Source organism: Micromys minutus (assembly GCF_963924665.1).
Source record: "Micromys minutus genome assembly, chromosome: 13".
Lineage (NCBI taxonomy): Eukaryota > Metazoa > Chordata > Mammalia > Rodentia > Muridae > Micromys > Micromys minutus.
The window spans coordinates 58,623,124-58,637,017 of NC_137982.1; the positions used below are offsets into that span (position 1 = coordinate 58,623,124).

A 13,894-nucleotide genomic window follows, 5' to 3' on the forward strand; every position below is an offset into this window, starting at 1 on the left:
TAGCATCCCATTATCAGTGACTGCTTATTATGTCTGTTCTTTTGTGACTGGGTTATCACACTCAGGATGATATTCTCTAGATGCAGCCATTTTCTTAAGAATTTGGTTAAGTCATTGTTTCTGGTGGCTGAGTAGTATTCCATTGTGTATATGTACCACAATTTTTGTATCCATTCGTCTTCTGAAGGACATCTGTGTTCCTTCCAGCTTCTGGCTATTATAAATAGAGCCACTATGAACATTGTGGTGCATATATCTTTGTTGTGTATTAAAGTGTCTCTAAATAAAGCCTTATAAGCAACCAATGGCTTCTGAAAGAGGGGCAAATCAACATTTGGCATGAACAAGCCACCATAAAAGAATCCAATCACAATTGATCAGTCCTAAGCACATGTACATAAGAGGAACCCTAAATTGTATAACACTAGTTATAGAAGTGGTCATGATATTGACAGTGAGCCAGGGAGTGCCAACGAGGGATTAGAGGGTGAAAAGGGAGGATTTAAAATTATGAAAATAAAACATTCATCTATTAAATTCTAAAAATATTTATTTATTCAAGACAATCATGTCTTAAACACAATCTGATATTTCTTGTATTGTATAATATACCCAGTAAATTTAATAATATTTGGTATTGAATCAATAATTTGTAGAGAAAATGTCCTCTCTACAATAAATATATATTCATTTTGCTATGTTTCCAATAATATCTTCCAAAAGTACACAGCTTTTGAATCACAATGTTTGTGAGTATACATTATTTTCTTTGATTATAAACTATATTAATTTTAAAGTTATGGTTGATCTTGTTTCTGGTTACTTTCTCACATGACCCATAACTATCACAAGCTGCTTTACTATTATTATCCAATGTTAAGAATGTTAATGCTTTTAAATGCAGTCAATCTATATTTTGCTTATTTACTCATGTTTTATGTACTTTATTAATTTTACTTACAATTTTTGACATGAATATCATTTTGTTACTTTAATTGGTATTTCATTTTAAACATCTGTTTAAATTCTTATACTACATTAGAAAACAATACTACTCGCTAATTCTATTTATGTTCTCAAATGTATATCAATTCATAGCTTTCATAAGACAGTGTTTTAAAACAACTCACTAATTGGTAATTTTACAAATTTAAAAATTCTAAAACATACAAAAATTGTAGGTATATGTTAAGATGATACATGATTGGACAGTGAAGATGTAGGCAGGAAAATATTCTGGAGGAGAGGAAGAGATTGAAGGAGGCAGAGATTTGGTTGGAAAAATATTTAAGAAGATATGTATGTTTCTCTCAGCATATCTCTGGTTTGATAAGGTTGTTGTTATTATTATTTCTAAGAGTTTATGGTATATTTATCTCATATAGATGAGCAGTTTATACATTTGTTTATTTGTTGTAAGCTTATTATGTAGAGACTTTGTGGATTGAGAATTTAACATATAAACTTGTTTGATAAGTTAATGGATGGGAATCATGTTTTTATTGGCATGTGAAGAATGTGAGCTAAGTTCTTGGCTCACAGAGGAGCAGGCAGAGCAAGTGGTTTCAACCTTATGACCTGCTGTTCCAGACTAAAAGAGAGACAGCTAAGAGAGAGCACTGTGCCAAGCAAGTGGAAGAGAAAGGGCCTAGGCACAAGGCTCCAGAGTGGAGTGACTCCTGCAGGGAGAGTACAGGAAGGACTGATAACAGCAGGTTTTTTTTTTTTTTGGTTGTTGTTGATTTTTGTTTTTTTTTAAATATTAACACAACAACAAATCACATAGCAGGAAATAATTTACTAGAATATTCTTGTAAAATAGCATGTCACAACAAAGTTGAATGTCCAACATGTTACAGCTATTAATGAGAATATTGACCTCTGCTATTATAGAGAAATATACTAGAATCTACTAGGACTCATATAGAATAGAAGGATCATAATTTGCTCTTAGAGAAATAATCATTCTGCTCATAGGTTTGTGTTTCCTACGAAGAATGTTCTTATTAACAGCACAATGTATGGGAATGAGGAAAACCTTATTAGTTATTAATTATGTCATATAGTGTTTAGTTTGATTATGTTATTTGACAGTGACGGTCAGATGAAAGTCAATATATATACCAATCACTCAATTATACTGCTATGTACATTGCTATTGCCTAAACTGTGTTTATTCAAAACTCATATGGTGAATCTTTAACATCTATTTTCAAAGAAAATGGGTTTGAATATAGGAGCTACAAAGAGATATTTAGTTTAAGTTCATTACACTCTGACTGAGTATAATATATTAAAATAATAATTTAACTCTCAAAATTCTGGGAAGATTTGGAGTGAAAAGGTCATGTGAACAAATAATTAGAAAGTAGCCCTTTGTAAGCCAAGAAGAATAGCTCTATAGAAGTCACATATATTGTTGTTTTAATTTTGAGCTCTCAAAAAAAGAAAAGAAAAATATCCTTATCTTTTTAAATTAAGGTCAATCATTATTCATTCCACAATAGTCTTTAAGTTTGCCCCTAGAAAACTAAGATGTTTGAGAGAAACTGTTATTTGTTTGAAATAATATTCTCCTGGGTTGCTAACTGCATCTGTTGGGTAACCTAGGTCTAGTCTTGGAAGTTACTAGCCATTATGCAATCGAATTTAGACCTTCAATGTTTTTAACCTCTGAGACTTAATTCTGAATCAGCATATCTTTTCCAGTTCTTTCTCAACACCAGCTGCCTGGTTCAACTCAGCCATTCTGGCTTAAACTCCTCTCTAAGCTAACTGATATAAATCTGGCTTCATTCAGCTTTTCACTAAATTGTGTGGCTTGGCCTCAAATCAACTCTGACAATTTGTCTTCGTACTCTCTGGCTTAAGTTGACTTTGCTGACCTGCACTGAACTGCATGAGCTCAACTGCACTGCACTGACTCAATGAACTCAACTCAATTATCTCAGCTGGCTGACCTGAACTCAACTGACCTTAACTGACTTCAACTCAACTCCACTGTCCCTCCCTGCACTCTCCTAAATAGCCTTTCTTTCCATTGTTCTCAGAAAAGTTGGGCTTATTCTATTCTGTCAAGTTTTTTTTTTTTCTGTTTATCAGTCTTTCAATGAGACTTCATATTTGGAATGAAATTTGTATACAAAATATTTATCTATATTACACCCACAGTAGCTATGTTGCTGGATTAAAATTTCTCCACCAACATGCACCATGATTTTGATTTCTTTCAAAATAAGGTTCTAGCGGTTTACTGATATTTCAATATACAATATCAGAGATGATACTCTCACTTAATACAGTTGTATAATTAATAGCATATTTACTACTATATTATGTTATTTCTTTATTAGTCTATGTATTTATAGAAATGAAAAGCTACATATGTAGTTGTACATGAAAATTTGTTTACAAAATCATTAGTCCCTGAAATGTGATTTCTAGTTCTTTCATTCTTAATTATAAAATGTAAGCTTTTAAATGGGAACATATTATTCATGTGATTGAGTAACATTATACAATGAGTCAGGCCTAGATATTTGGGGCCCTGTGTCTCTATTAAGAAAACCAATGAAGCAGTGACTTTAGAGACACAATGGCAATAAGGATGAGCCTTATACATAACCCAAGAATCCTTGTATGTTAATTTTTAAAGTTTTCTAGAATGTGATAATTGAGGATAGAAAAAAATTAACAAGAAAATTACAGCCCTTGAAGAAAAAAATTCTCAAAAATCAGCATTTGTTTTACATGGAAATGAATCTCAGTCCAATGAGAGTCAGCCTGGAAGACAACAAAAGGGAAAACAAAGGACACACACACACACACACACACACACACAAAACCCTGTATACTCTTATTAAAATCTAATAAGTGAAGAAAAGAACAAGATAGTTATAGAATGAATTGATAGTCAAATATACACATTCTCCATGTTTTTTCATAAAATTTGCTTCTTGTATGAAGGTATTTGATGATACCACATTTTTTTAATTGCAAGCTTCATCTCCAGGTTTCTCAGTGTGTAGATCAGAGGATTGAACATGGGAGCTATGATGGTGTAGAAAAGAGCAAACACTTTGTCTTCTGGGAATGTTATATTTGGTCTGATGTAAATGAAGAGAACAGGTACAAAAAACAGGACCACAATGGTTATATGTGAAATACATGTAGAAATAGCTTTGGATCGGCTCTCTGCAGGGAAAACACTAATGGTGTGTAGTATCAAAAAATAAGATACCATTAGAACTACAAATGTCACCAAAGCAATTAGGCCAGAATCAACAATAACAAAGAGGCCAATTCTATGTGTATCATTGCAAGCCAATTTCAATAATGGATATACATCACAGAAGTAGTGATCTATCTCATTGTGATGACAAAAGGACAGCAAGGCAATGAGAAGGGACTGACTGATTGAATGCACAAAACCTCCAGTGCAACAAGCTGCAAGGATTTCATTGCATCTTTGTCTACTCATAATGACAGTGTAGTACAGGGGCTTGCAGATGGCCACATAGCGGTCATAGGCCATTGCTGTGAGAATGAAGATCTCAATGGCACCAATGAAATGAAGAAGAAAGAGCTGTGTCATGCAATTATTATAGGAAATAAACTTTCTTTCAGCTAATAAATCAGTCAGAAGTTTGGGCGTCACCGTGGATGTGTAGCAAAGATCACAAAATGATAAGTAATAAAGAAAGAAATACATTGGTTGGTCATTGAGCTGAGTGCATGTGATAGAAACCATTATGAGAACAGTGCCCATCCAAATAGCAATGTAGCAAAATAGAAATAATACAAAACAGAGGACTTCGATGTTCTGATTGTCAGAAAGTCCCAAGAGAATAAATACAGTAACATTCCCCATAGTTCAGTAAAACAGAAAAAAAAATTTGGCAGGTCCCTGAAAAGACAGATAGATTAATGAGGAACATCAATAGGGAGATCATTGACAAATAACACTGATATCAACCTGTGTTTGAGAGATAACCCTATTGATTATATATTAGTTTTCACATGAATAAAATTAAATTGATTCATTAAATAATAAAAGACTGGTTTAGAATTACGATTAGTTACCAAATGCTTTTTTTTCTTTTTTATTAAATAGAATAACTTTATTTTAAAAAACAAAGAAAAATGTAATGATTGTAAAAATATTTGGCATAAAAGTATATGAATTCATTTTTGTCAGTACTTGGTCTTTTAAAAGGTTTTATTCTATGCATTTAAATCTTACTAGTTACAATAAGCATAAAGTACATGTAAAACAAGATGTAACCTGGAAGTAGTTAAAGTTTTCTTGGTGTGTAAAAATTAAACATAATGGTTTTCATTTTCTTTTCTTTTCTTTTCTTTTTTTTTTTTTTTGGCCTTTGCTTTCTTGAACTTCATATAGTCTGTGAGTTGTTTCTGGGGTGTTCAGAGCTTTCTGGGGTTAGTATCCAATTATCAGTGACTGGATATTATGTCTGTTCTTTTGTGACTGGGTTACCTCACTCAGAATGATATTCTCTAGATGCATTCATTTTCTTAAGAATTTCATTAAGTCATTGTTTCTGATAGGTGAGTAGTACTCCATTGTGTATATGTACCACCATTTTTGTATCCATTCATCTATTGAAGGACATCTGGGTTCTTTCCAGCTTCGGGCTATTATAAATAGGGATGTTATGAACATTGTGGTTCATGTGTCTTTGTTGTTTGTTGGAGCATCTCTGGGGTATATGCCCAGAAGTGGAATAACTGGGTCTTCAGGTAGTACAATGTCCAATTTTCTGAGGATTCGGCAGACTGATTTCCAGAGTTGTTGTACCAGTTTACAACTCCATCAACAGTATAGAAGTGTTCCTCTTTCTCTGAATCCTTTTCAGCATCTGCTGTCATCTGAATTTTTGAACTTAGTCAGTTTGGTTGGTGTGAGGTGAAATCTCAGGGTTGTTTTGATTTGCATTTCCCTGATGGCTAATGATGTTGAGCACTTCCTTAGATGCTTCTCAGCCATTCGATATTCCTCAATTGAGATCAATTTGTTTATCTCTGTACCCCATTTTTTAATAGGGTTATTTGATTCTCTGGTGTCTTCTCGCGCGCCCTACATCTTGTCAGCAAGAACGACGTGTGGCAACAGGATTCTTCTGTGAACAACCTTTATTGTACAGTACTCTTGAGCCGGAGACCACGTGGAAGAAAAGTGCAATGCTTATATATGCCCAGGAAACTCCTGTCGCTACCTGATTTGTGCGCTCTCCAGTATCTGAGTAGCATGTTCCCAGAGCAGGCTGTGAAGTGTGTGGTATATGCTCACTATGTCCCTCCAGCTGGACAACAGCTCTGCTTGATGAAACATCAGCAGGAAGCCGGCGCCATCTATTGGTGAGGCACACATGGCTATCAACAGTGTGTAACTTCTTGAGTTTTTTGTATGCCTTGGATATTAGCCCTCAATCAGATGTGGGGTTGGTAACGATCTTCTTCCACTCTGTTGGCTGCCATTTTGTTTTCTTGACAGTGTTTTTAGCCGTACAGAAACTTTGTGATCTCATTAAGTCCCATTTGTCAATCTTTGACCTTAGAGCACGAGTTATTGGTGTCCTGTTTAGGAAATTTTCTCCTGTGCCTATGTGGTCTAAGGTTTTCCCTACTTTCTCTTCTAATAATTTCAGTGTACCTGGTTTAATGTGAAGATCTTCAATCCACTTACACTTGAGATTTGTACAAGGAGAAAAGAGAGGGTCTATTTTCATTCTTCTGCATGCTGAGTGCCATTTGGACCAACACCACTTGTTGAATAGGCTGTCCTTTTTCCATTGAATGTTTACTGCTCCTTTGTCAAAAATCTGTTGACCATTTATGTGAAGGCTCATTTCTGGATCTTCTATTCTATTCCATTGATCCACATGCCTATCTCTGAACCAGTACCATGCAGTTTTTTTCAATATGCGAAGACGTTCTTGTAAAAGATGACTTTAGGTATTTAACAAACTCAAGATAGTTAAAACCCGAAGTGTCATTCAAAGCATGAGTAAAGTGTAATCTTAAGCAGTAGGTCAAATTTTGACTTATGGGATAACTATTTTTTTTTAAATTTAAACATGTACAAAATACAATAAAGCCGAACACAGTTTATATACATAAATGTGAATGTGAGCTGTAAAATATGGTGTCTGAGTAACAAGTCTATAAATTGATTTGAGTTATTGTCCAATGGGCTGTAAGCATTATTCAGTGTTCAGAATTAGTAAATCTCTTAGAGAGGATTAGAGTTTGGCTCTTAGTACCAATGAGGGGTTGCCTGCAAGCAACTCCTGCTCAATAAGTCTTATTCTGACATGAAGACACACAGACATGCACACAATAAAAACTGCACCTTAATTACAATTAATAATTTTTCCATTTACCTTTTCTTCTATGATTTTTATTATCTGTGATTTTCACATCATACTGTTAGCATTTTGTAATTAAAATATATTTATTTTCATAGGTATTTCATTAAAATTATATTAATAATTACTCTTGCAACATGATAGGTATTAAAACTAACATTAGTGGAAAACAAATTAACTTGTCTATTTTTCTTTTTAAATGATTATATCAAATATAAATATATCAGTTTCACCCTTCAATATTATCCTCCAATCATGCCAAATCTCACACCTTGCAACATCTCTGATACCATAATACGTCTTTCTACACAAGACCTGTGAAAGTATAGTAGATATGCTAACAGAGAAATGAGAGATTTACCTGTGCCATACACAAAAGAAATATAGGCAACTAAGAAGCACTGAGAACAAATAAGTAAATTGTTTTCATGGGTAAGATCCATAAATGTTTACCAAAAACCAAGTTTTCAGTCCTGAAACCATATACATACAATGATATTGGTTTAATACATATATACATATATATTTATATATTATATAACAATTATGTGTTATTTAATATATAAATATATTTTCTATTATATGTATTAAATGAAGAACTCTTTTATTTTTATTTCATTCAATTTACACTTATCATAAAAATGCATGAATTAATTTGATATTATTTATTTCATAATCAAAGTTATGTAAGATTGTTTTTATTCACACCTATCTGACTTTCAAGCTATATATTCAAATTATGTTACTGAATGAATGCTCTAATAATTAATCTCTTTTATTAATCGAGTTTATCTGCCAAATACGATGTGGGAAGCTAACTAGAAGAAGTTGTACAGTAGAAATGAATAAAAAATAAATCAATAAATGTCTAGTGACTTCTTATTCAGTAACTTATATGTTCTGAATTTGTAACTTAAACTATGATAGTACAGAGTAAATATTCCAGAAATTTAGTTAATTTGTCTTCTTCGAAAAAATTGACAGTTTAGTATCAAAATTATTTTAGGTAAGAAAAAAAAAATGATTCCTTAGTTAAATATTTTATCTCTAAACAAAATTACTTTCATTAAAAGTCACAGAGAAAATCAATCATATAATTTGTATTTTATCTATCAGTCATAAGAAGACAACCCATTAGAGTTTGATTGATGAAAATTGAGACCTCTGGTGAGGGATTGTCAGTATTTCTAATTTATTACCATTCCCAACCCTACTTAAGAATAACAGAGTAATGAACCAACAATTTTATAATACATTTCCATCTAAATAAGATGAATGGATACAAAAATTGTGGTACATTTACACAATGGAGTACTACTCAGCTATCAGAAACAATGACTTTATGAAATTCTTATGTAAATGGATGCATCTAGAGAATATTATTCTGAGTGAGATAACCGAGTCACATAAGAACAGTCATACTATGCAGTCACTGATAATTGGATACTAACCCCAGAAAGCTCTGAACACCCCAGAAACAATTCACAGACTGTGTGAAGTTCATAAAAGGAAAAAAAGAAAACAAAAGAAAAAAATATTATGTTTAATCCTTACACACCAAGAAAACATTGACTAATTCCAGGTTACATTCTGTTTTACATGTACTCTATGCTCATTGTAACTATTAAGATCTTAATGCACACTATCAAACCTTAAAAAAAGCCAAGCACTGACAAAAATGTATTTGTATGCATTTATGCAAAAATGCTTAAAATTTGTACATTTATCTTTGTTTTTTAAAATATAGTTGTTCATTAGGGCAGAAATAGACCAAATAGAAACAAAAAGAACCATTGAAAAAATCAACAAAACCAAGACTTGGTGCTTTGAGAAAATCAACAAGATTGGTAAACCCCTAGCCAGAATAACTAGACGGCAAAGAGAGAGTATACAAATTGACAAAATCAGAAAGGAAAGTGGAGACATAATCACTGAAACTGAGGAAATTCAAGAAATCATCAGATCCTACTACAAAAACTTATACTCCACAAAATTGGAAAATCTGGAGGAAATGGACAAATTCCTAGACAGATACAAGATCCCAAAGTTAAACCAGGACCAAGTAAACCATTTATAACCCTATAACACCTAAAGAAATAGAAGAAGTCATCAAAAGCCTACCAACCAAAAAAATCCCAGGACCAGACGGCCTCAGTGCAGAATTTTATTGGACATTTATTGCGGATATAACACCAACACTCTCCAAAATATTCCAAAAGATAGAATCAGATGGAATATGACCAAACTCATTTTTTGAGGCTACAATAACCCTCGTACCTAAACTACACAAAGACCCTACAAGGAAAGAGAACTTCAGACCATTCTCAACAAAATCCTTGCAAACCAAACCCAAGAACACATCAAAATGGTCATTCATTATGACCAAGTAGACTTCATCCCTAGGATGCAGGGATGCTTTAATATAAGGAAATCCATCAATGTAATCCACCATAAAAACAAACTCAAAGAAAAAAAATCACATGATCATCTCACTAGATGCTGAGAAATTTTGACAAAATTCAACACCCCTCCTGTGAAAAGTCCTGGAAAGAACAGGATTCCAAGGTCCATACTTAAAAATAATAAAATCAATATACAGCAAACCAACAGCCAACATCAAACTTAATGGTGGGAAACTTGAAGCAATCCCACTAAAATCAGGGACTCGACAAGGCTGCCCACTCTCCCCCTAACTATTCAACATAGTACTGGAAGTCCTAGCTGGAGCAATTAGACAGCAAAAGGAGATCAAGGGGATACAAATCGGAAAGGAAGAGATAGAAACATCACTCTTTGCCAATGACATGATAGTGTACTTAAGTGACCCCAAAAAACTCCACCAGAGAATTCCTACAGCTGATAAACAAGTTCAGCAAAATGGCTGGATACAAAATCCACTCAAACAAATCAGTAGCATTCCTATACTCAAAGGACAAACATGTGGAGAAAGAAATTAGGGAAAAGGTACCCTTCACAATTGACACAAAAATTATGAAATACCTTGGTGTGACTCTAACTAAGCAAGTGAAGGACCTGTACAACAAGAACTTCAAACCTCTAAAGAAGGAAATTGTGGAGGATCTCAGAAAATTGTAAGATCTCCCATGCTCATGGATTGGAAAGATCAACAATTTAAAAATGGCCATCCTACCAAAAGCAATCTACAGATTCAATGCAATCCCCATCAAAATTCCAACCCAGCTCTTCATGGAATTGGAAAGATCAATGTGCAATTTCATATGGAACAAAAGACCTAGAATAGCGAAATCCATCCTCAACAAAAAGAAAACATCTGCCGGAATCACTATCCCTGACCTCAAGCTATATTGCAAGGCAATTGTACTGAAAACTGCATGGTACTGGTACAGAAATAGGCATGTGGATCAATGGAATAGAATAGAAGATCCAGAAATAAGCCCTCATGTATATGGTCACCTGATTTTTGACAAAGGAGCCGTAAACATTCAATGGAAAAAGGACAGCCTATTCAACAAATGGTGCTGGTCCAACTGGCACTCAACATGTAAAAGAGTGAAAACAGACCCTTTTTATCTCCTTGTACAAAGCTCAAGTGCAAGTGGATCAAAGATCTCCACATTAAACCAGATACACTGAAACTATTAGATGAGAAAGTAGGGAACACTTTAGAGCATATAGGCACAGGAGAAAATTTTCTGAACAAAACAACAATGGCTCAAGCTCTAAGGTCAAAGATTAACAAATGGGACTTAATGAGATTGCAAAGTTTCTGTAAGGCTAAGGACATTGTCAAGAAAACAAAATGGCAACCAACAGAATGGGAAAAGATTTTTACCAACTCCACATCAGATAGAGGCCTAATATCTAAGGTATACAAAGAACTCAAAAAGCTAGACACCTGAGAATCAATTAACCCTATTAAAAAATGGGGTACAGAGCTAAACAAAACATTCTCAGTTGACGAATATCGAATGGCTGAGAAATATCTGAGGAAATGCTCTACATCCTTAGCCATCAGGGAAATGCAAATCAAACCAACCCTGAGATTCCACCTCACACCAGTCAGATTGGCCAAGATCCAAAACTCAGATGACAACAGATGCTGGCGAGGTTGCGGAGAAAGAGGAACTCTTATCCGCTGTTGGTGGGGTTGCACACTAATACAACCACTCTGGAAATCAGTCTGGCGATACCTCAGAAAATTGGAAATAATACTACCTGAAGACCCAGCTATTCCACTTCTGGGCATATAACCCAGAGACACCTTAGTGCACAGCAAAGGTATATGCACCACAATGTTCATAGCAGCTCTATTTATAATAGCCAGAAGATGGAAAGTACTCAGATGTCCTTCAGAAGATGAATGGATACAAAATTTGTGGTACATTTACACAATGGAATACTACTCAGCAACCAGAAACAATGACTTTACCAATTTCTTAGGAAAATGGCTGCATCTAGAGAATTTCATTCTGAGTGAGATAACCCAGTCACAAAAGAACAGACATAATATGCAGTCACTGATATTGGGATGCTAACCCCAGAGGCTTGCACTGCCTCTGAAACAACTCACAGACTGTATGAATTCCAAGAAATAAACAAAACAAAACAAAACAAAACAAAAAAATCTTTATACAACAAGAAAACTTTGGCTATTTCCCCGTTACATTTTGTTTTACATGCACTTTATGCTCATTGTAACAATTAAGTTTTCAATGCATACTATCATACCTTAAAAAGATCAAGAACTGACTAAGAAATATATTCATACAGTTTTATGTAAAAATTATTTTAAAAACTTAAAAAATGTATTGACAAAAATGTAGTGTATCATTTTATGCAAAAATGCTTAAAATCTGTACATTTATCTTTGTTTTGTAAAATAAAGTTCTTTAAAAAAAGAAAAAATGAGTAAATTTTTGGTCATTACCGAAATCACTAGTATATTATAGTAATTTTAAAAATCTCATTATTTTTATACTAAATTATTAAATACCCCTCTAATTTTTTAAATGAATTGCATTATTCATGTTAATTACACATTAAAAAGGAAACCTACAATTGAGAAATAATTTATATATTATAGTTTCAAGATTTATATCTATTATAGCCAAACAGTAAATATTATTATACAAAGCTTTACTGAGACAAAAGTATATATTTTCTATTTACAAAGTCATATTCACTCAAAGTCAATTTTCTTCTCAGAAACATTGTTTTAGTGAGGTTCACAGAGATAAAATTTATTGATCTTTCCAACAAACAAAATTAAAATTTCAATTTACATGCAACACGAAACTCTGAGAAATTGAGTTGTTAAACAGTCTTTCGTTAAAACTAAATGGCCATTCTCTCTAATGAATAAAAAAAAATTGAGAATATTTTTTGATAAATATGGCCTGAAATTATAATTACAGTTTCAAGAAAGATTGAATATCTAGCTCTCTTTTTCCACAAGCAGCAGCTGAGACTTTATTCTGGTTCTCAATAGACTTTTTTGCAATTTGTTTGCTAATTCATTGTATTCTTTCTTTAAACTTTTCTTGAGATTTTAAAATTAAAAACATTATTGTCTTGTGAATTTAACTCAGCAATGAATTTAAATGTGATCTCATATAAAATGTAAACTTATTTCATTTCTACCCACACTCAAAAATAACTCAATAATTCACCTCTGTGTTTTAAGTTTAATTGTTAAGACAGAGAAGAAAAAAAATACATCAAGGATTTACCAAATATGCCACCATGTTCAATTTATTTTTCTAAACATCTGAGAATAATTGTAGATTGAGAAATGTAAAAATTAATTGAGACTTCATAACCTGGTCAAGTTCCCCCTAAAAGATCATGTGACATGTCTGAACTTTGGAATTAGAATTTTCTACGTCTGGAGCCAAAGCTATTACATATACTAAGTATATCCAAAGTCATATGAGGAACCTAACATGCACTTTCTCAGCTCTTTCACAATATTCTCATTTTTTGCCATCAGAATTATAATTTTTAGTGCATCAAGGCAGTCTCATATTACTAGTATCTGTATGACAAAAGTGAGTTTTAAAATGTCCCTAACTAAAAGAAAAAAATAGAGACAGTAAAATCATAATTTTGATATGTTTCTCTGACATTTCATTCTATATATTCATGAAAAATATAAGGCTCATTTTCCTTTGTAAAAAGCCATGAATTCTTCAGTCTCAGGTATGAGAGCCATTAAAATGGCTACAATAGCTATGCTTCATGTGCAGAATTTGAAACAAAAAACAATTGTGACATATTTTCTAATCTAGATTTTTTTCTCTCTTAATTATTTGCTTTTAATTGAATATGCACAATGGTGACATATCTTAAATAAATTTATAGCAAATTTTACTAAGATTTTGTACTTCTCCCAAACATTGCTGAATTAATTTTTAATCAAATTTTAAGAAAATGAAAATAATAATAATAATTAGGGCTTATTATAGTTTTAGTATGATAAAATATCTGACCTTTGTAACCTATTTTCATTTACGTATCTTACTATG

General features: G+C 32.9%; 1 protein-coding gene across 1 annotated transcript; it reads right to left on the bottom strand.

Annotated features, from left to right (window-relative positions):
* Positions 1-3,940: 3,940 nt before the first annotated feature.
* LOC308429251 (olfactory receptor 4P4-like) lies at positions 3,941-4,870 on the bottom strand (the record flags this gene model as incomplete). The annotated part of the gene is made up of 1 exon (XM_080927978.1): positions 3,941-4,870. One exon carries the CDS (start codon positions 4,868-4,870, stop codon positions 3,941-3,943), a length of 930 nt encoding a protein of 309 aa, XP_080784104.1.
* Between the last annotated feature and the right edge of the window lie 9,024 nt (positions 4,871-13,894).